Source organism: Neopsephotus bourkii, unplaced genomic scaffold (assembly GCF_033783945.1).
Source record: "Neopsephotus bourkii isolate Nb327-2 ecotype Australia unplaced genomic scaffold, CSIRO-AGI_Nbou_v1 NB_959, whole genome shotgun sequence".
NCBI lineage: Eukaryota > Metazoa > Chordata > Aves > Psittaciformes > Psittacidae > Neopsephotus > Neopsephotus bourkii.
In genome coordinates, this window is record NW_026901453.1 from 54690 (window position 1) to 74353 (window position 19664).

At 57.0% G+C, this 19664-nt stretch overlaps 1 protein-coding gene across 8 annotated transcripts in view; it reads right to left on the bottom strand.

Moving 5' to 3' along the window:
- MACF1 (microtubule actin crosslinking factor 1) overlaps window positions 1-19664 on the bottom strand; it is a 136492-nt gene that overhangs the window by 26240 nt on the left and 90588 nt on the right. For 7 of the 8 annotated variants that reach the window (XM_061358932.1, XM_061358938.1, XM_061358940.1 and 4 more), the window contains 7 exons: window positions 5793-5954; window positions 5474-5644; window positions 3986-4152; window positions 3072-3231; window positions 2158-2484; window positions 1438-1522; window positions 20-261 (listed from right to left, as the gene is read on the bottom strand). In XM_061358932.1, the coding sequence (XP_061214916.1) occupies window positions 20-261; window positions 1438-1522; window positions 2158-2484; window positions 3072-3231; window positions 3986-4152; window positions 5474-5644; window positions 5793-5954 (1314 nt within the window). The remainder of the gene's footprint in view (window positions 1-19; window positions 262-1437; window positions 1523-2157; window positions 2485-3071; window positions 3232-3985; window positions 4153-5473; window positions 5645-5792; window positions 5955-19664) is intronic. The other variant, XM_061358939.1, reaches the window with a different exon arrangement.

A 19664-nucleotide genomic window follows, 5' to 3' on the forward strand; every position in this document is an offset into this window, starting at 1 on the left:
CCCCGGGTGCTGCTCCCACCTTTTGCCTCTGCTGGAACTGGGGTATCTGCTCGCTGGCTGGGGACTGTCCCCCGCTGGAAGCCAGCTCATCCTCCACGCTGCTCATCCAGCTCGTGAGCTCCTCGTGCGTGGACTGGAACTTGGTGGCCAGCTGCCGAGCCTGCTCCAGTGTGCGCAGTGCTTTGGAGCTGGCGGCGGTGATGTCCGAATAGCGGGTCTTGATCCCATCCAGCTTCTCCTGGATCAGCAACACCTCCTCCCCTGTCAGACGGCACCAAGGGGCAAATGATGCTGTGGGTGCTGCAGGAAGGTTTAAGCAGCAACCTGCCCTGTTCTCCCCTGGTTTGATTAGAGGCTGGAGTAGCTCTGCTATGGAGCCAGGCTGAGAGAGCTGGGCTGGGGCAGCCTGGACAAGAGAAGGCTCCTGAAGGGGAGACCTTAGAGCAGCTCCAGTGCCTGGAGGGGCTGCAGGAAACCTGGAGAGGGGCTTGGGACAAGGGCCTGTAGGGACAGGGCAAGGGGAATGGCTTGAACCTGCCCGAGGGGAGACTGAGCTGAGCTCTTAGGCAGAAGCTCTTCCCTGTGAGGGTGCTGAGGCGCTGGCACAGGGTGCCCAGAGAAGCTGTGGCTGCCCCATCCCTGGAAGGGATGCAAAGTGCAAAGTGCTGCAAAGCGCAGCTTCGCAGCCTGTTTTTACAGCCAGGAAGCTGCTCTTAGAGCTGACACTTTCCACCAGCCAGCACACCATCCCGGGAACAGGATGGGATCATGCTGCGAAGCCTGGCTTTGCCACAAGCCCCAAAACCACCGCAACTCAGCTCTCAACTACCAAGAAAAAAAAAGGTCCAGTTCACTCTTTACTGCTATTCCCAAAGGGGACAAGAGACTGCGAGCCAAATTCTTTGTAATCACTCTTCCTGCTGCACGGCTCTCACAGGGACAGGCCTGGACATCTGCTCCGAGCACACCACATCTGAAGGAAATGCATCGCCCCGACCTTTCTTCCCACTCAGAAACATAAACTCGCACCCACGTGGCAACAGCAACAACTGCTCAGCATGGGAAAGCGATATTAGGAAAGGGACGGGTGTATTTTTAACCTCTTTCCATGTGATTCAGCAGCTGGATGCAATGGGAAAACCCTCCCTCCTGTTGCAGGGCTGCTCAGCACAGAGCATCGCCACGCTGGTGGGAATCACCCGCACACCGAGCTATGAGACTTGGGACTAAGTGAGTCCAAAGTATTAAGCTGGAGCACTCTGTGGCTCTAGATGCAAACCAGCTCCTTTGGGAGTATCCAAAAGGAAATGAGACCTCAGGAAGAACATCCTCCCTCTATCACTGCAGAGCATGGGCTTCCCAGAGAAGATTGTGTGGAGGAGAGGCGCTACCCAGACCCCCCGCATCAGCCGGAGCATCCCCAGATCTTTGTGGTACCTGTGGTTTGCTTCAGAAGAGCTTGCCCGTTTCTAATGGCTTGGTCCACATTCTTCTTCCTGTTGACAATTTCCTCATTCAAAGCCTGGAGGGAAAGGCAAGTTGGGGTTATCCTCCTGCAGGCAGGTCCCTGTGTCCTGCCAGCCAGAGATGCTAAGGAGAGCATGAAGTGTTCCTCCTGAGTATGGGATGGGCGAACATCAGATGTGGTACTTGTCCAGACATCCTTCTGTGGGCATTATTAGGACTTCTGGGACTAAAAGGCTCCAATCTTAGAGCAAACCCAACCCAACCCATTGGATCTGTGTTCGCCCTTGTATTAGACATAACCTCACTCTTGAAAGGAACTTGCATGGCCCCAGGAGCGGAAGCAGACGCTCCCTCGGTGGCCAGCCTGCCTTGGAAAACCCACTGGGCTTTTCAAGCTCTCATTCTTGGAAACAGCATCCAGCTTTCTAAAGGCACGGGGTGGCCAAGCTTGCCCAGACATTGTTCACAAAGCAGATGAATAATTGGATGTTTTCCCCTCTGGGAAACCCACTTTTTGGGGCCATAACGATTGTTTTTAACACATGAAACCTCTTTACGCTTCTCCAAGCCTAGAAGTGGAACCAGCAGTGGAACGAGCTATGTCAAATTAAAGTCAGACCAGAAACGCCACTAAAGACAGAGAAATGCAACCAAACAAGCAACATAAGCATGGAAGAAAATGGAAAATACCAGCTGGTCGGCATGCTGCTTCTGCAGGACGTCCCGTTTGTAATCCTTTACGGATACCGAGCCGAGCTTGTCCTCGACCTCAGCCAGCCAGTTGAGCACTTCCACCTCCTCCTCCCCAAAGAGCCTGGCGTTCGATAGCGCCTGATCCAGCAGCGCTGCCTTCCGGCAGCACCGCTCCTGGACCTCGCCGTAGCGGCTCTGCAGAGACTCCAACCGCTCTGCCAGCAGCCTGCGCTCAGCGGCACAGCTCAGGGAGGAGAGGGACTGCCCGACCCCGAGCGCCCGGGCCACGTCGCCCGCATGGCTCTCTATCTCTTCCTCTAGAGCCTGAATGGCGGGAGGATAAAATGGAACAACAGAAAGGAAAATGAGTGACCAAACCAAACTGAAAAATGGATAAAATAACCAAACGAACGCAAAAAAGGGGGAAACAGAAACAATGAATGTGAGTGACGGGATGGAGGAGACACGAAACCCATCCGTGAACGGGCAAACTGCAACAGAATAAAGGGAAGGTTTAACACAAAGTTGCTAGCACAGCTCTGGTGTGCAGGGACCGGGACTGATATTCAAGGAGCATCTGGACAAAGCTCTTGGTCAGATGGTTTGGTTTTAGGTAGTCCTGCAAGGAGCAGGGAGTTGGACTCGATGATGCCTTCCAATCTGAGATATTCTGTGACTCCTTGAAACACAACAGCAGGAATGGGTTTTCTACCCAGAGTCGCAAGGCACAAAGACATCAGTTCAGTATTTACCCACTCTGAGTTAGGATTTGGAGCCTTCTCTCTACATAAAGCACCCTGGGAACCTCCCTGTGTCCTTATTTGTGCCCCAAACCCCCTCGCTGGGGCAGAAACAACCACGTGAGCAGGACCTGAGAGCGATCACTTCCATCAGCAGCTCCTGGGTCCTACCTTGTGCCGACTGATCTGCTGCTGGATTTTGGCAGTCTGGGTGCCGATAGGCTCTGAATTGGCCAGTTTCTTCTCTGTCACCGAGAGCCAGTCCAACACGGGCTCTGTGGTCTCGTGGAACTGCTTTGCCAGGACCAAGATGTCCTCCAGCTGCTTCTGCCTGTAGTGAGGAATAAAGCACTAAGGAGCAGCTCCCTGTTGGAGCCAGGCATAGGAAGCAGCTTTGAGTATTAGGAAGAGGGAACCAAAGCAGCCCTGCTCAGAGCAAGGTGGGACGCTGTCATTCAAGCTGCAAAGGCAAGGACAAAAATCAGCATGGGGAAACTGCAAAATAAACTGATTCGTGCAGCTGCGCCTTTGGGTCCAGTTTATCCCCCTGGGAAAGCGGCAGAAAGGCTCCCTCACTGGGCTGCTTTACACCCATTCCCATTCCCATCATTATCTTGGAGATGCTCTGACATGCTCAGCTTGTGGCCGGGCTCTTGGTGTCTGGGAGCTGCTGAGCTTCTGTTCAAAGACATTCCAGCACTGATACAAGTCTTACATGGGCAGTCCCATCTTGGCAGGGATTTAAAACACTGGGAAGGTCAAATGGGGCCTTCAGAAGTGATTTCATAACCTCAAAAATTAGCTTATGTAGCAACAAGCGATTCATAAATGAGATTCAGGCAGCAGGAAGGTGTCAACAGGATGCTGCCGCTCGAGCTAAACGTTAAAGCTTAAAGGAATAAAAATAACATCCATCCCCTGCAGGGAATTTATTTAATCCGAGCTCTTCCCAGCCATTGTAAGGCACCGCTCTCAGCTTCAGCTCCCAGACTGCCTTTGATTTCCCGTGTTTTCCAGCTGTTTTCAGGATGTGTCTGCACACAAACCCCCGCATGCGGGAGCCCATAGGATGAGCTGCCCCTCACCTGCCGGCCGCGCTGCCCAGCAGCCCTGCCCAGCGCCGCTCCAGGCTCTCCAGCTGCCCCACGATCTTCTCCCGGTCCGCGGGCTCTGCCGACTGCGCGATCCGGCCGCCTTCCGCCTGGATCATCTCCACGGTGGCTTTGCGATCGTCCAGGAGGCGCTGGAGCAGCTTTACAGTGAGACCAAAGGAGCAGGGTTACCAGATTGGAGCAGCAGAACCAATTCTAGCCCTCAGAGAGGTGGAATCTCTCATCGTGGCTGAAAACCACTTGTAAGGATGGGGCTAAGACCAAAGCCAGCCCCATGGGACAGCCTCTGCCATCAAAACCAGTTTAAAACTAATAATAACAACGTAATGAGATGCTTTAATTTGGTCAGCCCTGAAGTGGTCAGGCAGTTGGACTAGATATCATTGTAGGCCCCTTGCAACTGAAATATTCTATCCTATTCCATTCTATCCCATTCCACTTTATTCTATCCCGTTCAGTTCCACTCTATTCCAATTTCTATTCTAAGAGACTCAAAGCACTTCTGCGCTGGGGAGTTTTTCAGAGGCTTCCTTATCACCCCCTAACTTATCGCGATCACGTTTTAACTTCCACTTCAAATACATCTCCTCTTCAGAGCCTCAAGACTTCGGGCCAAGCCCTGGTAAGAATTCATTTCTGAGATGTTTTACCATGACCACACTTGAACTTTCCCTCGCTGGCTCACAAGGGCAGGCGCCGACCCAGGCTGTTATCTCTGCAAACACCGGCGTGCCTCAGGCCGGGGCTTACAGCTTGTCCCAGTACCCAAACCAGTGCCTACAACAGCAGCTTGCTCCTGACGCAGCAGAATTGCCACCACAAACAGAAGCCAGCGCTGGAAAAACACGGCCGACCAGCAAAACCAGCAGCAAACTTCAAGAGGCAGCAGGAGGGTAAAGTAATGCTGGTGACTGGGACAGTGGAGATAGCAAGTGTGGTCAAAGGAGCTGCCTGCTTATTACATTAGGATGTGGGGATCCAGAAGATCCACCATGGAATCATAGAATAGTTTGGGTTGGAAAGGACCTTAAGATCACCCAGTTCCAACCCCCTGCCATGGGCAGGGACACCTCACACTAAACCATGGCACCCAAGGCTCTGTCCAACCTGGCCTTGAGCACAGCCAGGGATGGAGCATTCACAGCTTCCCTGGGCAACCCATTCCAGTGCCTCACCACCCTCACAGTAAAGTACTTCTTCCTTATAGCCAATCTAAACTTCCCCTGTTTAAGTTTGAACCCGTTACCCCTTCTATCACTAGAGTCCCTAGTGAAGAGTCCCACCCCAGCATCCTTATAGGCCCCCTTCAGATACTGGAAGCTGTTCTGAGGTCCCCATGAAAGAAGCAGGTTTGTGGACATTCCAGATAGGCTTTGCTGTTACAGCTGGACCCCAAAACACTGTCTGGCTGTGCAGAGCTCCCGGCCCCACTGAGCCTGTTGTCACCCTGTGCTTGCTCACCTTCTGCTCCTGGATCTGGGCTTTCACCACCTTGTACTCGGCAGAGGGAGGTTTCTGGTTGGAGATGAGCTCCTCGGTGTCTGCCAGCCAGCTCAGCAACGGCTCCAGGGCATCCTGGAACTTCCCGCAGTGCAATAGGGCCTCTTGCAGCTGAGCAACTCGTTGGGCCACCTGAACCCCAAACACAACCCCACCGCACCGTCAGGCTGGAGATGCATTGACACCGGAGCCTCAGCTCCTTGCCAATGACCCCCTTCTTCTACCAAACCCCAACAGGGCCCAGAGAATCTGGTTACAGCCCCCATCCCCATGCTCTCACCTTCTTGTTGAGGGTATTCCAGCGGGTGTTGATTTCTTCCATGTCATGCTCCAGCCCTTGGACATCACAGTTTTTCCCGGCGCTTTGGATGAGTCCTTGACCAACTCCATTGACTTGCTGTAGTTTTAGCTGGAGAGGATCCACTTGCTCCTTCTGGAACAGCTAGGAGTGGGAAGGGCGGGAGAGAAAAGGGGTTTGTAACCCACGAGATGCTCTTAGAGCCCCTCCAATCATTCACATACAAAAGGCTTTCTCCTCTAGAGAAGATGCAGAAGCTCTTTGCAGTGATTTCATCAGAGTTGCACAAGTTTGAACTCCTCCCTCGCCTTGACCCAGTAACACAGATGTCACTAGTGTGGAGCACAGCTTGGGATCCATAAGCATCCACCTCTGCTTTTAAATGGGTAAATCCCCTTTTTCCAAGCACTGGGGCAAGGTGGAAAGAGCAAATGGGGGAAGAAATGAGAGCACTGGCTCTGGCCAGCCACCAGATTGGGAAACGATGCTCCTGGGGGAAAACCTAAAGCAATTCTCACAGTGATGCTGTTGAGAACAGAGACCTGACATCATAGGAGTTTGTTAACCACAAAATTACAGACACCATGAAGCCGGCTGTGTTTCGAAAGACAAAGGCAATGAGCAATGAATGTGCCAGTCATTTACTGCACCACGCATTTGGCATGGTCCTGCCTGGGAATCCTGTGGGGAAAAGCTTTTTAGAACAAAAAAGATGCGATAGGGAAGGGGGAGGAGAGCAGATGAAGCTCCCCATTGTAAAGAGAGGCAGCAGGGCAAATCCTGTTCTCTGAAAGGAGATAAGTGCTTTTATCAGAGTATCAGAGCTGGGGATCTGCTCTAACCATGCTGACGGCCGCCCTGCATGGTCCCTGCAGCCGCACAGCCGGGTCCCAAGGGACAAACCTGGGAAAACCAAAGGAAAAGCAGCCCTCCATCACTTCCTCTGGTCCCTTGGACCACAAACCCACCCAGAGCACAGGTCACCCTGCACCCAGCGCTGGGCAGGAGCAGAGCCCTCAGCCCTGGCACAATCCCTTCTCTTTGGGAAGCAGAGGGATCACAGGCAGCCGCCTGCTTCCTCATGTGCCAGAGACTGAACGGACACTGATGGCATCATAAAGTCCCACTCGGATGCAGGATCTCTCCTAACAGAGCAGCAGCTCATGGATGGCACAGCTCTGCGGACCCAGCAGACGCTTGGCCTCCAAAGGAACACAAGGCAGGCAAACACACACAAAGTTCCCAGCCCAAGCGAAGGGAACCTTGACTTTCTTTGCCTCATTTCCCAAGTGATTTCTTCCCATCCAGGAGCTGTTTGCTCCAGGAAAACTATGCCACGGTTCTAAGAAACAAACGGTGCCACGGAACCAACGACGCCCTGGCTGCTGCTCCCGTGGCTGTTTATATCTGGAGCCGGCTGCCAGAGCAGCCAAAGCCACAAAAGGACCAGGCTGATAAGCCTGGCATGCAAGAAAACAAACTCCAGGGCTTCGGAGCAGGGCAGGAGCCATGAGCAAACCCAGCCACAGGCACCTGCACCATGAATCGCTGCGCAAGGATCCCTACAAAGGCAATCACAGCCACAGCCTGAGGAGAGAGCACGGCCAACGCATTGTGTTTCGTTGCTCATAAAGGATTCCAGTGATTTAGTTCATTAACCTCACGGTGACTCAGCTTTGAGGCTCATATTTAATACCTATTTGCTGGGCAGGAGAAGGCGCAGAGCGAGGCGTCCTGCCCGGGCGAAGCGGCTGGACAGACGTCTTGGCAAGCTGAAGGACGTCTGCTCCACTCCCAGCAATGCTTCCCAAAGCAGCTTCCCAAAGCATCCCTTCACTTTCTGCTTCCTCCATCTCCTGCACTCCTTAACCCCACCACTGCCAAACAGGGGGCCAGGCCCCAAAGTGGGAAGAACCAGCACAGACCCAGAGCTGCCAATGGCTTCAACAGTGTTTGAGCAAGGCAGATTGATGGGGTTAACAATGAGATGCTGCACTTGAAACAAGGGTCCCTCCAGCAAGGACGCACTGACACCAAAGAGACAAGAACCCAAGAGCTCTGCTTCCTCACCAACGTCCACATTGGGTGCCCCAGCCCATGCTCACATGGACCCCCCCATGTGAGAACACCTCTCCATGTGTGTTCCTCGCACGCGTGGCACAGCCCAAAGGATGAGGAAACGCCACCGAATTGGGATTTCAGGCGCTGTCTAACTTCTGATGTCTCCTTAGTGATATCTCTCCTAATCCAGATGGCAGGAAACCAGCACTCGGCTGTGGGAACTCCACCACCGAGGTCTCTCCAGGCAAAACTATGGCACAGCAAAGCAAATCCCCAAACAACAGAGAGAATCTGAGCCCTTCCAGAGCCTCAGCACCTCCGTGCTTGCTCAAAAAGCTGCAGCAAGCACTGACTGCCCAGGACAGGAATTATTTGCTCTTAATTTGTTTCACAGGATTCTCTCTTGCAATGCATTTTCTGCTTCAGAGACGGGAACCACCCTGCCAGGATCTGGCAAAAAGGTTTTTCTCAAGCCTGTGATTTACATCGGGGTGACCGTAATGTACTTGGAGAAGCCAAAAAAGCTTAAGACAATGGTTTAGGTCATCGAGCAGCAGAAACCCTACTTACAAAAACACACAACTCCCCCCCCCCCCGAAATGCTTTGCTTCCCAAATCCAAGCTGAACTCCGGAGGGAGGAGGCTGTTTGGGAGGCAGATCCTGGCCTTGTGTTCCTGAGTTCCCACCTCCCACCCACCCCTCAAGCACAAAATAAACCCCATCCGGGCAGCAAATACCTCGTTATCTGGAACGAATCCATCCGGTGGAGCTGGAGGCCCCTCTGCAAGGGGAGCGGTGGCCAGCGGGGGTCCCTCCGTGTCCACAGGCACCGGGGAATGGCTGCGGGGATGGAGGGTGTCCCCCGGGGGCACGCATGGCTCTGGGGAGCTGGGTCCTTCCAAAGGGGGCAGGAAGGTGAAGGAGGGCCCCTCCATGGCACCATCCCAGGCTGCCACAGCCAAAGCGGATGCTCCCACCATGGGGTCACCCTCCAAAGCCACCACTTCGGGGGATAGCTCCTCCGGGATGGGCGGCACAACCGTGTTGGCAAAGTCATCTGTATCCCCCAAGGCCACTGCTGGCCCCACCACTGACAGCAGCACAGGGCCACCAACACTGGAGACGAGTGGGTCGCCTGCTTGTGGTGGCACAGCGGCAACAGGCACGTCAGCAAAGGGTGGTGGAGCATCCAGAAGCTCTTCCATTGCCAAGGACATGGCAGTGGTGGTGGCATCTGGAGGCAGGTGCTCAATACATGGTTCATCAGCATCCATGGTTGGATCCCCAGTGGTTGGTGGAGTCTCCTGAGCCTGGAGCTCTGGTACAGCCACATCCCCTGGAGCAGAGAGCCCTCCAACACCCCTTAGGATGGCATCAGGAGCAGGCTGCCCCACAATGGGTGATGTGCTGGGAAGCTCCTCCAGGGCTGCTGGGCTGGCAGCACATGGGGCCCCGTCACCCAGCACCATGGCACAGCACCGTGCTGCTGACCGCCCCTCCCAGCCACCGGCAAACAGCAAGTCCAGGTCTCCCGGCTGCAGGATGGCGGCTGGGGCATCCCTGTGCATGACGGCCACCTCCATGGGGGACCCCTCAGCATGGGCAGCCCCTTCCAGAGCCAGGGGATCCGTTTCCCATAGAAGGTCTTCAACATGCACTGGGGATGTTGTTGGAGCCTCGGAGCCCAGCTCTGATGCAGAGCCGGTGTGGAAAGGTGGCAGAGAACCACAGTGAGCATCCCCTTCTGCCACATGAGCCTGGCCCTCAGCCCCATCACTCTCTGACCCCAAGTCTGTGGCTTCACCCTGAGAAACCAGTTGTGGGACATCCCAGCTGGGAAGCTCAGTCCTTCCTGGCAGAAGGTGATGGGTCCCAAATGGATCCATCCACTCAACACTGTCCTTGTGGTGCTGTGGGGGAGACTCCAGCCCCTCCACCGCCATGGGGGGAGCTGGGGGGTGGCAGGGGGATGCTCGGTCAGGACCGGTCTCCTCAGGAAGCTCTGATGCTTCCCCATCAGGGACCAGCAAGTCTTGGTTTTCCATGCCCCATCCCACCCCAGCACTGGGGTCATCAGCTTCCTCAAAGCCAGAAGCTGGACCTGTGCCCACCTCAGGTGATGGCATCTCACCACCCGCCACCACCACCACACAACTGCCTGCGAGCTCCAGCTCCACCAGCGGGTCAGGTTCATCCTCCACTGGTGCCGGGGAGCACCGCAGGAGGGAGCCTGGCCCTGCTGTGGCCATGGGGCTGGGGGAGGCCCCTCCATCCGAGTCCGTCGGGGTGACGGCCGAGGTGTCCCTTTCCGAGAAGGGCTCCAGCGCGCTCAGCACCTGCGAGCTGCAGGTGACATCAAAGTCCTCCAGATCTGACACAACGGCAGAGTCTGAAGCGCTGATGTCCAAAGGGGCCCTGTGCTGACACGCTTCCACCCCCACCCGGGCCAGTTTGGCTGAATCTGGGTCCAGCCCCTCTGAATCCATCGGGGAGACCTGAACCTCCAGGCAGCCGGGGGCAGCCCCATCACCCTCGTCCTCATTCAGGCACTGCTCCTCCAGCTCCAGGAACATCTGCACCGAGTCCGTGTCGGACAATTCGGGGCCCGTGGGGCTGGCTGAGCGCTCTGAACCCGGAGCCAAGTCCTCAACCTGGCACTGCACCGCTGTGTCCTCAGTACAGCACATGCTGTCAGCAGGGGGGCTGCCGGCACCCCCCCGGGATGCACAGGACCGGGAGGCCCCCGGGCTGGGGGGGTCCGTCAGAGCAGTGAATTGTTCCCTTTCCTCAGTAATATCTGCCAAGCAACAGCTCCTCTTCTCCTCTGCCACCAGAACAGCCTTTCCTCTCTCTGACAGCGTCGCCTCCTCCCACTCCTCCATCATCACCCAACGCTCGTCCTCCTCAAATCTCAGCTCAGACTCCGTTTTCTCCCTGAGATTGGAGGCGATGAGAATATCCAGTCCCGCATCCAGCAGCTCTTCGCTAAGGCACGGAGAGAGGTTGACGTTCTCCACCGTAGAGTCCGACTCGGAGGCCTCCAGGGTCTCCTGGTGCCCATCGCTGAGGCTTCCCTTGATGAAGTTCTTCCTGGCTCGTGGCCAGGTGGCACTGGGGAGCCGGTGCACCCTGGCCAGGTTCCCAATGCGACCGCGGCTCTCACCGGGGTTCAGCAGGGCCTGGCGCTCATCCCGGGCACCACCGTAGCCATCCGCACCGAACTGCTTGGCCGTGAGAGCCTCCGCTGTGCCGGATGACTTGGAGACGTGCTCCAAGGTGAGGGACTCAGACATGGGCTCGCCGTGGTCAGGCTGGCCGGGGTGGTCGGTGAGTATGGTGCTTGACTCCCGTTTATCCCGCAGGGAAGGGTTGGAAGCACCCGCTTCCGACACCTCGCTCAGCGAAGCCCCCATCCTTTCTGCAAACTCGGTGAAGTTTGGTGGCATGAAGGACTTCCACGACCGCCGGTTGACATTCTCCTTCCTCTCAGGGTTCGGTCGCCTCCTTGGTGGAGCCGGCGCTGGCTTGGAGACGTCGCTGCTGAGCTTCAGCGCATCGAAGATGACTCGTTCGTCCAACTTCTTTGCCTCTGGAGCCCTGGACTCGAAGACGTTGGCAGCTCCCAGAGTGCCGTTGCTGGAGATGGTGCTGCCGTCCCCCTTGCCAAGGGTGCTCTTGGAAAGCTGGTTGAGCTTCGATCCCTGATCGATCTGCTCGTTAATCCGCATCGTGTCGTAGATGGACCTCTGGGGCACGTAGCAATCCTCTATATAACCATCCTCCTCCTCGCCCTTCCCCAGGCAAGTGCGGTTCTGCCGTAAACAGTCTGGCCGGCTCAGTGGTTTGCCCATGCTCCCGTCCTTAGGGATGACGGAACCGCCCCAGCACCGCAGGAAGCATCACAGAGCCAGCAGGTCCCAAACCCACCGCGGCAGACTCGGACCCCAAAGCAGCGGCGCTATGGGAACAGGAGGGTGCACCGGCAGCACCGCGCCGGCTCAGCAGCTCCACCAGCGTTCCCAAGGAGTGAAACACCAAATCTCATCCCCCCGACCGCGTGTAAAACCCCTCATCCAAGGGGGAAAACCACCCGACAGCTTCGGTTAAATATTCCCAGCGACAGAGTTTGAAGCTCTTCAGTTATCCCGAATGTCCGTCTCTAACAACAAAGGCACTGCTTGTCCCGGTGGCTTGGGAATCGCGTCCCGAGCGGCTCCTCGCTGCTCCGGGAAAGTCCAGCCGGTCTGAATTAGCCTCTCCCCCCGACTCCTGTGTTTTCATTTGAACTGAGCTTGTCAGCGGATATTCGTACAAGTTTCAACACAGGAAGTTCTTCATTCAGGGCAAACTTGGAGGTTTCCTGTCTCCAAACCATGATGGCATCGGGGTTTCCGTCACCCCGCGATCACCGAGAGACGCTGGACCCCCCCCCAAGTGCAGCCGGCTGAGTCCTGCAGCGGAGGAGGACGAGAAGGAGGAGGAGGACGAGGAAGGCTGCCGCGTCCTCGCTGCTTTTTTTTTTTTCTTCTTCTTCTTCTTCTCCCCAGGCAAAAAAAAAAAAAAAGGCGATAAAACGCATCCAAAAATGGCAACGGGACGGAGCGACCGGATCCCCCGGGCTGCCGGGAGCCGGCGGGGGGGACGGCAGCACTGGCGGCCGGAGGCTGCTGCTGCTGCTGCTGCTTCTTCCTCCTCCTCCTCCTCCCGGCCCCTCTCGCACTAACTTTCCCAGCGGCCGGTAAGGGGCTGCGGCGGCTCCGCGCCACCGGGCGGCCCGGCCATGGCTTGGGGAGGGGGCGGCGGGGGCCGGTCCCCGCGGTGGCGGTGGGAGGACGGGCGGGACAGAGCGGTACCGCCCCCTCCTCCTCCTCCTCCTCCTCTTCCTTCTCCTCCTCCTCTTCTCTTTCCCCGCCGCTCTCGCCCCTTTTGTGCGCTGCTCAGCGGCCGGGCCGGGGCCGGGGGGTTCCGCGTCGTCCCCGCGGGCAGCCCCCGGCCGGTGCGGCGGGATGCATGGCGCGCCCGGGCTGCTGCCTTCCTCCTCCTCCTCCTCCTCCTCCTCCTTGTGGGCCCCCGCCGCCGCCCGCTCTCCTTCCCGCCGGCCGAACAAAAGGCCGATCCGCGCAGGCCGCCGCACGCCCCGGCCCCGCCGCCAGCACCGGGCTCCCGCGGCGCTGCCAGCCCCGGCGGAGGGCGGGGGGGAGGCGGGCGGGGGGGCGGCACCGAGGGGCGGGGCGGGAGCAGCGGGGCCGCCCCTTCCCGGGTACCGCTGCCCCGTCCACACCCCCCCCTCCCCATACCCCCCCCCCCGGTAACAGCAGCCCCGGGAACGGCGGAACCGGGACCCCGGAGGGGAGCGGCGGGGGAGGAGCGCTCGGCCGGCGGCAGCCCCGGGGCTGCCCCGTTCCCCGCCCCGCCGGGACTGGCCCCTCCTCCGGGGGGGAGGCGGCAGCCCCCGACAAAGAGCAGCAACGCCCTGGCTCGGCTCCGGCAACGGCAGCGGCTCCCCCCCGCGCACCGGCCCCGCCGAGCCGCGCTCCCCCGGCCCTTTGTCCGCGCCCGGACACGGGGCTTTCCCTGGTTTCGCTCTTTAAAGCGCTTCCCAAGCGAGCCCCGCGCTGGGAGGGGGCTTGGACCCAGCCTCGGGCCCCCTTCCCTCGCACCCCCCCTGCACAAAGAGCCGAGTTATTAAATCCCCCCCCCCCCCAAAGAAAAACCCATCCCCAAAGTCCCATTTTTGCCTTCCCTGGAGCCGCATCACCACTGCCAAAAACCCACCCACAACTTGCTGCCGCACGGCACGCCGGCTCCTCGCCCTAAAAACTCGTTTTAACAGCCCCAGCTCCGGGTCAGCGCCGTGCTCCCCCCATCCCGAGCCCCGTCACCCTCTTCTTTTTCCCCCCTCCCCAACCCTTGGGGTTAAGAGATGGGGAACAGTCAAAGCGGCTGCAGTGGGGCTGGGAGATGTGAATCACTGCTGTGAAGTGATGCCGAGGGAAGTCGCAGACTTGGGAGAGAAACCAGGAGGGCTGGGAACAGCCTCCACACATCTCCAGGCAACAACCCGCCCCACCAGCCCCCCGGCCTGCTGCCTCAGGATGAATTACAGCATGAGGATAAAAATACAAGAGCCTGGGAAGGTGCTTAATGCATAAAAGCATGGACCATGCACCCCGATAGAATCCTGGAATGGTTTGGGTTGGAAGGGATCTTAAAGCTCATCCAGTTCCAAGCCACTGTCACAGGCAGGGACACCTTCCACTGGAGCAGCTTGCTCCAAGCCCTGTCTAACCTGGCCTTGAGCACTGCCAGGGATGGGGCATCACTTTTGGGGAGATGGGAATGGATGCTTTTGGGAAGGGGAGGGTTCAGGGCTACGGAGGAGAAACACCCGTTGAATGGCCTGAGGAGCTCGGTGGGGATGGTTGTGCACCGGGAAACCTTTGGAAACCCCTTTTCTCATTTCCACCATTAAATATGACCAAGAACGGGAGGTGGGGAAGGAGTAGGGACCGGTGTGTGTGTGTATGTGTACAAGCAGCCCCCTGTATCCCCTTTGCCCATCCCTTGTCCCCTGCGGACGGACAGTCATGGCTGGCCCTGCTGGCTCCTCCATCCCTGGCTGCCAACGCCACAAGAGCGTCCCAAAGCCCAGATTTTAAGGCTTGGCAGGGACACCCCAGCTTTTGGCTGCCGTTATTAACCCGGCGCAGCTGAAACAACAGGAGGAGGGCGGCTGCGCCGTGCCAGCGCCCCAGCAAAGCCACCCCCAGCCTCCCCGCTACCACCTTGGCCGGGAGCAGGAGCGGGACCGTTACTGCTCCGGGGCCCCTCCGTGAGGAATCCCAGGCATCTGGGCTGGGGCGCGGAGCCTTTTTGTTCCACTGCGAAGAAGGAGCGAGGTCTCGACGTGGAGCTGCCGTTTCACAGCCAGAAATTCTTTTCCCATTTCCTCACCGCGTCACGTGCCAGGAGCAAGCCAAGTCTTCCTCCAACACATCCCCCCCGTCTCTAAAACCATTAGGGAAATATTCAGCAAGTACTAAAGCCAATTACAAACCTGCTGTGCCTGGCCTGAAGACCCCAACCGGAGCCCCTGCAGGTTCCCTAAGTCACGGCTTGAAGGCACCAAGTGCCACCGCAGCGATGGGGACGTGGTGGGAATTGTGACTTGAGCACCTTGCTCGAGCTTTGGGTCAGTTATTGAAGGATGGGTCGGGACAAAAAGGTGCTTTGGGCTCTCTCCATGTGGCTCCAGCACACAGAGCACTGCCAGCAGCAAGTGCTTGGGCTGAAATAAAGGGCTGGTAGAGCTTCAGAGCTCAGGAGACCACATCTGCTCCCTTGGCAGCTTGCTGGACCTGCAGCATGGTGATGGTGAGCAGAATGGACCCTCAGGACCTCATCTGGCTTTTGTTCAGTCACCAAATCCCCGTTACCAGCACATTTTAGCCAAACCCACATTGAACCATGGCTGCAAGCGCTGGGATGCCTGTGCTCCAGCTATCAGCCCAACACGGAGAAAGGACCAGCGAGCTCTACCCAGGGCTGTCACCCATCCCAGCCCCACGGCCATGTCCTGCAGATAAAGATCCTCAGCTAAAACCCATGCAGAGGTTCTCCAACACTTGCTCAAAGTAGGAGCATCCTCATTTGTCTCCCAGAGCTTTCCTCATATGGCCACCGGCCGCGGGACACGTGCCCTCCCCATCCCAGGCTGATGTCACCCTGTTTATGACTGTGTTACATCCTGCCACCACTGTTTACATGGGAAAGCAGTATTTGGAAACCAATATATTTTTAGCTTGCTTTTAATGCATCTCAGCAGCTGGAAAGGAGGGACCTGTGTTATGTGACGGGCAAGAGAGCCCAGAGATAGCTCAAGGTCTTTGATGGACACGTTGCTAATGAGCCCAGGGTACAGCCAAGGGCCTTCTGCATCCTCAAGGCTTCAATCTGCCCTTGGTGCCAGGTAGGACAGCACCCACTTGCCCAGCCTGGATGCAGGTTGCTCCTGCCTTTGCACCATGAGCTTTGTCCCTATAGGTCTTGCTGCCCATGTCCCCCATATCCAGTTGTGTGTGCAGGTCACTGTGTCCCCCATATCGGACTCTGTGGGGGTCACTGAGTTGGTGGTGGCAGGAGGAACACGGTGCCATGTCCAAGCAAGGCAGAGGAGACGAACCCCAAGTGCCTCCAGCCCAATGGAGGGACTCAAGGTGGATCTCAACCTCCCTCAGATCCTGCAATGAAAGCACAAAGCCAAAGCACACACAAAATCTGCCTCAGAAACTGCTTTTTAGGTTGCTGTGGGATTTTTACCAGCGTGTTCGTGTATTTTAAAACCTTTGCTGCATTCGTCAGACAGTCAGAGAGATTTCTTTATCTCCCTTCCAGTGCTGTTGTTCTCCTCCTAAACTTGCTCCTCTTGCCAAATCATTGCCATCACGGTGCTGCGTGGGCAAGCCTTGAGCTCCCAGCCTCTTCCAGGCAGGAGCACTGGGGCTAATCCCATCCCACCATACCGGACTGGGTGCTCCCTCATCCCATTGCCTTACAGCTGACTTCAAACCCATTTCATGCCAGGCCCCTCTTCAAAGGCTCAGGGGGTTGGTGATGCAGTGATTTGAGCCTACAGGGCATGAATTCAGGGCTCTCCTCTGCAGCCCTGGGGGAGGAAACCTTGCCTGGTTCCATGGGGGTCTGCAGGAAGAGGTCAAAACCCAGACCCCACAGAAAGAACCTGCAGCGTGGATGTGCAGACACACAAGCAGGGCATTTTTACATGGATGTGGTTTTTCCAAGGGTGCTGGAGCTGCGTGGTGGCACATTCCCTGCGAGGCAGCTAATACATACGTTGGTATAAATAATCCTCCCGAATGAAGGCTGGAGCCCACGTTCTTACAGCAGAGCTCAGGCACAGCCCCACGCCGTGGCAGTGAGCAATGTCAGAGTAATCAGGGACAACAGAGAGAGCCCGAGGGATGGGGTGATGAATAAACCGCCCTGGAGGCTCCTTAGGAAGTGAGGTAAGTGTGTTATCCAGAGAATCCTCCGGGTGGGAGACATTTTAAACACTCTTTCAGCAGAAGAATTGGCATTTGTTCCTCAAGTGCTGCGGTGACGAATCCAAGCTCAAGCCCTGCCCTTGGAGAAGCTGCTCCAGACCCTTGTGGCCACAGTCACTCCCTTTGGTGGAGAGCCCCGACTCCCTCAGATGCTCTGGGTGATGGGAAAGCCTGTATCTATGTGCTTCCCTATGGATCTCCCACTGCGTGGCTGCATCCCACCAGGACCAGGCTCCTCTCCCTGCTCTGCTCAGCCCTTGCAGACACAGAGCTTCCCATCACCTCCTCCCTCGGATCCTCCCGCTCCCATGCAAGGCTGGTATTTTTAGTATCTCCTGGAAACGCTGGGAAGTGTCACCACCACCACCAGCTAACGGGGGACATTCCTCCAGCCACCTCCCGCAGCTGGGACCAGGCAGGGTCAGCCAAAGCATCTGCAAGGGGGTGGCTTGGGAGCATTGACCCAACCCGGCTCCTGGAAGGGACCATTTGACCACGGCCCAAGTGTTTTATGGTCAAGACAAACAGTAAAAGCCTCGCTATTATTGTCAGTGTCAGCAGCTCTTAATTCACTCTTTACTCAGGACCAGAGCAGCGCCTGTGCCCCTCTGCCTGACACCTCAAGGTCAAAGCCCATCCACTCACTGATGAACAAGCACATGGGCGATGCTCCCTTTGGAGAGGATGAGCTCTGGGGACACGTTTGCTCTTCCCTCCCCAATACAATTCATTTCACAGTATCACAGTATGTTAGAGATTGGAAAGGACCTCAAAAGATCATCTAGTCCAATCCCCCTGCCGGAGCAGGAACACCTGGATAAGGTTACACAGGAACGTGTCCAGGAGGAGGCTGCAGGGACCAGCACAAGGACGTTCCTTTACAACACCCCAGGTTAGAAGTGCACCAAGCACTTCACAGCCCTGCTTGGGCCCACTCACCCCAGCCGGCACCGGTGACAGCCCCATCACAGCCTGCGCTTATCACCCCTCATTTATCATCCTCTTCTCCGAGGAGGGGAGATGGTGCCTTTAAGGCAGCTTAACAGCTGTCAGAGAGGAGGCATTTCTGCGTGTGCTGCTGATGCTGAAAATACTAACCAGAGATACTTTAAGTAGGGCTGGAAAGCGTTCAACGAGAAGACACCATCATGCAGCCGGTCCCCGCTCCCAGCCCAGTCCCACCCAGCTGCTCCCAACTGGACGACTGTCGGGAGCCACACGCATTCCTCCGGGGGCACACAGGGTTAAAAATACCCTCGGCCAGGCTGGGGCACAGCAAGCGGCAGTGTCCCGCTCCCTGCCCCATCCCCTCATCAGTACATGGATGTGGTCCTGCTCTCTGATCCACAGATGGGGCATTGGTTTCCCTCTGCCCATCCTCTACCCATCCTCAGAGCTGCTGGTTCCAGAGATGGAAGCACAGATCATCAGACATGGGTCTTACAAAGGATCACAAAATGCCACTTTGTGCAATCAGGGACCACGCTTGTCCCCAGCTCTGCAAACCTGAATGGGACAAACTGGGAAGAAACCACCTGCCTCAGTCCTCCTGCAAAATGACCCCCATGAAACCTTCCATGGTGCTGGGCCGCTCCCATCCCACATCTCTTCCTGCTCCTGATGCCTTGTGCAATGACAACCTCTCCTGAGGGAGGTGATGCCCTTGTAATCCCCAAGGTACAGCCCCCATTCCTGAAAAGCAGCACCCAGGAAACACCCAGGGCACTGTGCACAAGGGACATTGTTATTAACAACAGCACTTCTGATAGTGCTGTCGAGTCAGCTCCTGCCTGACAGAGGCATAAATAGAGCACCCAAGAGCTTGGGCTCCTGACGAGCACCCGACAGCTAATTGCTGCTTTTACTTAGGGTGAAGAGGGGAGGACCCGGAGCAGGGACAGACAGAGCAGCATCTGAACGGCAGCTGAGTAATCGCTGTGCAGGGCTTTACTCACTCACTGCATCACCCCTCCTGGGACTGCTTCCCTGCGTTTTGCATTTATTTAAGCAAAAAGGGTGCTGGAGGCACAAGGGCTCTGTCCGACCTGACCTGCTCTAAAATAGAATGGGATTGCAGCTTCAGTTCCTGCTGCCTGGGGATTCTCCCTCCCCCAGCATCATCCAGCATAAACCATCGGTTGGCGTGCAGAAGTGGTGCCCAAGTTCACTGCATTGAGCAACAGCTTCAGTAACCTCCCCAGAAACCCATGGCAGGAGCCACAGATCCCATCTCGCTCCCCACAGCAGCCATGGGATGCAGCAGCCCCTCGCTCCGGCTGGGGCCAGGGTGGGGTTTAATTAACCCTGGGAGTGAGGTTGGGATAAGCAGCACAGCCTGTGCCAGACGTGGCACGTCCCAGCTCGCCAGCATTCCTGTGCCGTGCCCCACTGCTGCCAGCACACGTGGTGTGGTGGCCCCCAGTGCGGCATCAGGAGGGGGCTGGTGAGTTGATGGGCATCCAGCCACGCACAGAGGTGTCACTATGAGGCCTCCCCTTCAGCCAAGTGTACCTGCACCCATTTGGATGTGATGGTGACCATTGGGTTATGCCATAGAATCATGGGATGGTTTGGGCTGGAAGGGACCTTAAAGCTCCTCCAGCTCCAACCCCTGCCACAGGCAGGGACCCCTTCCACTGGAGCAGCTTGCTCCAAGCCCCTGTGTCCAACCTGGCCTTGAGCACTGCCAGGGATGGGGCAGCCACAGCTTCTCTGGGCACCCTGTGC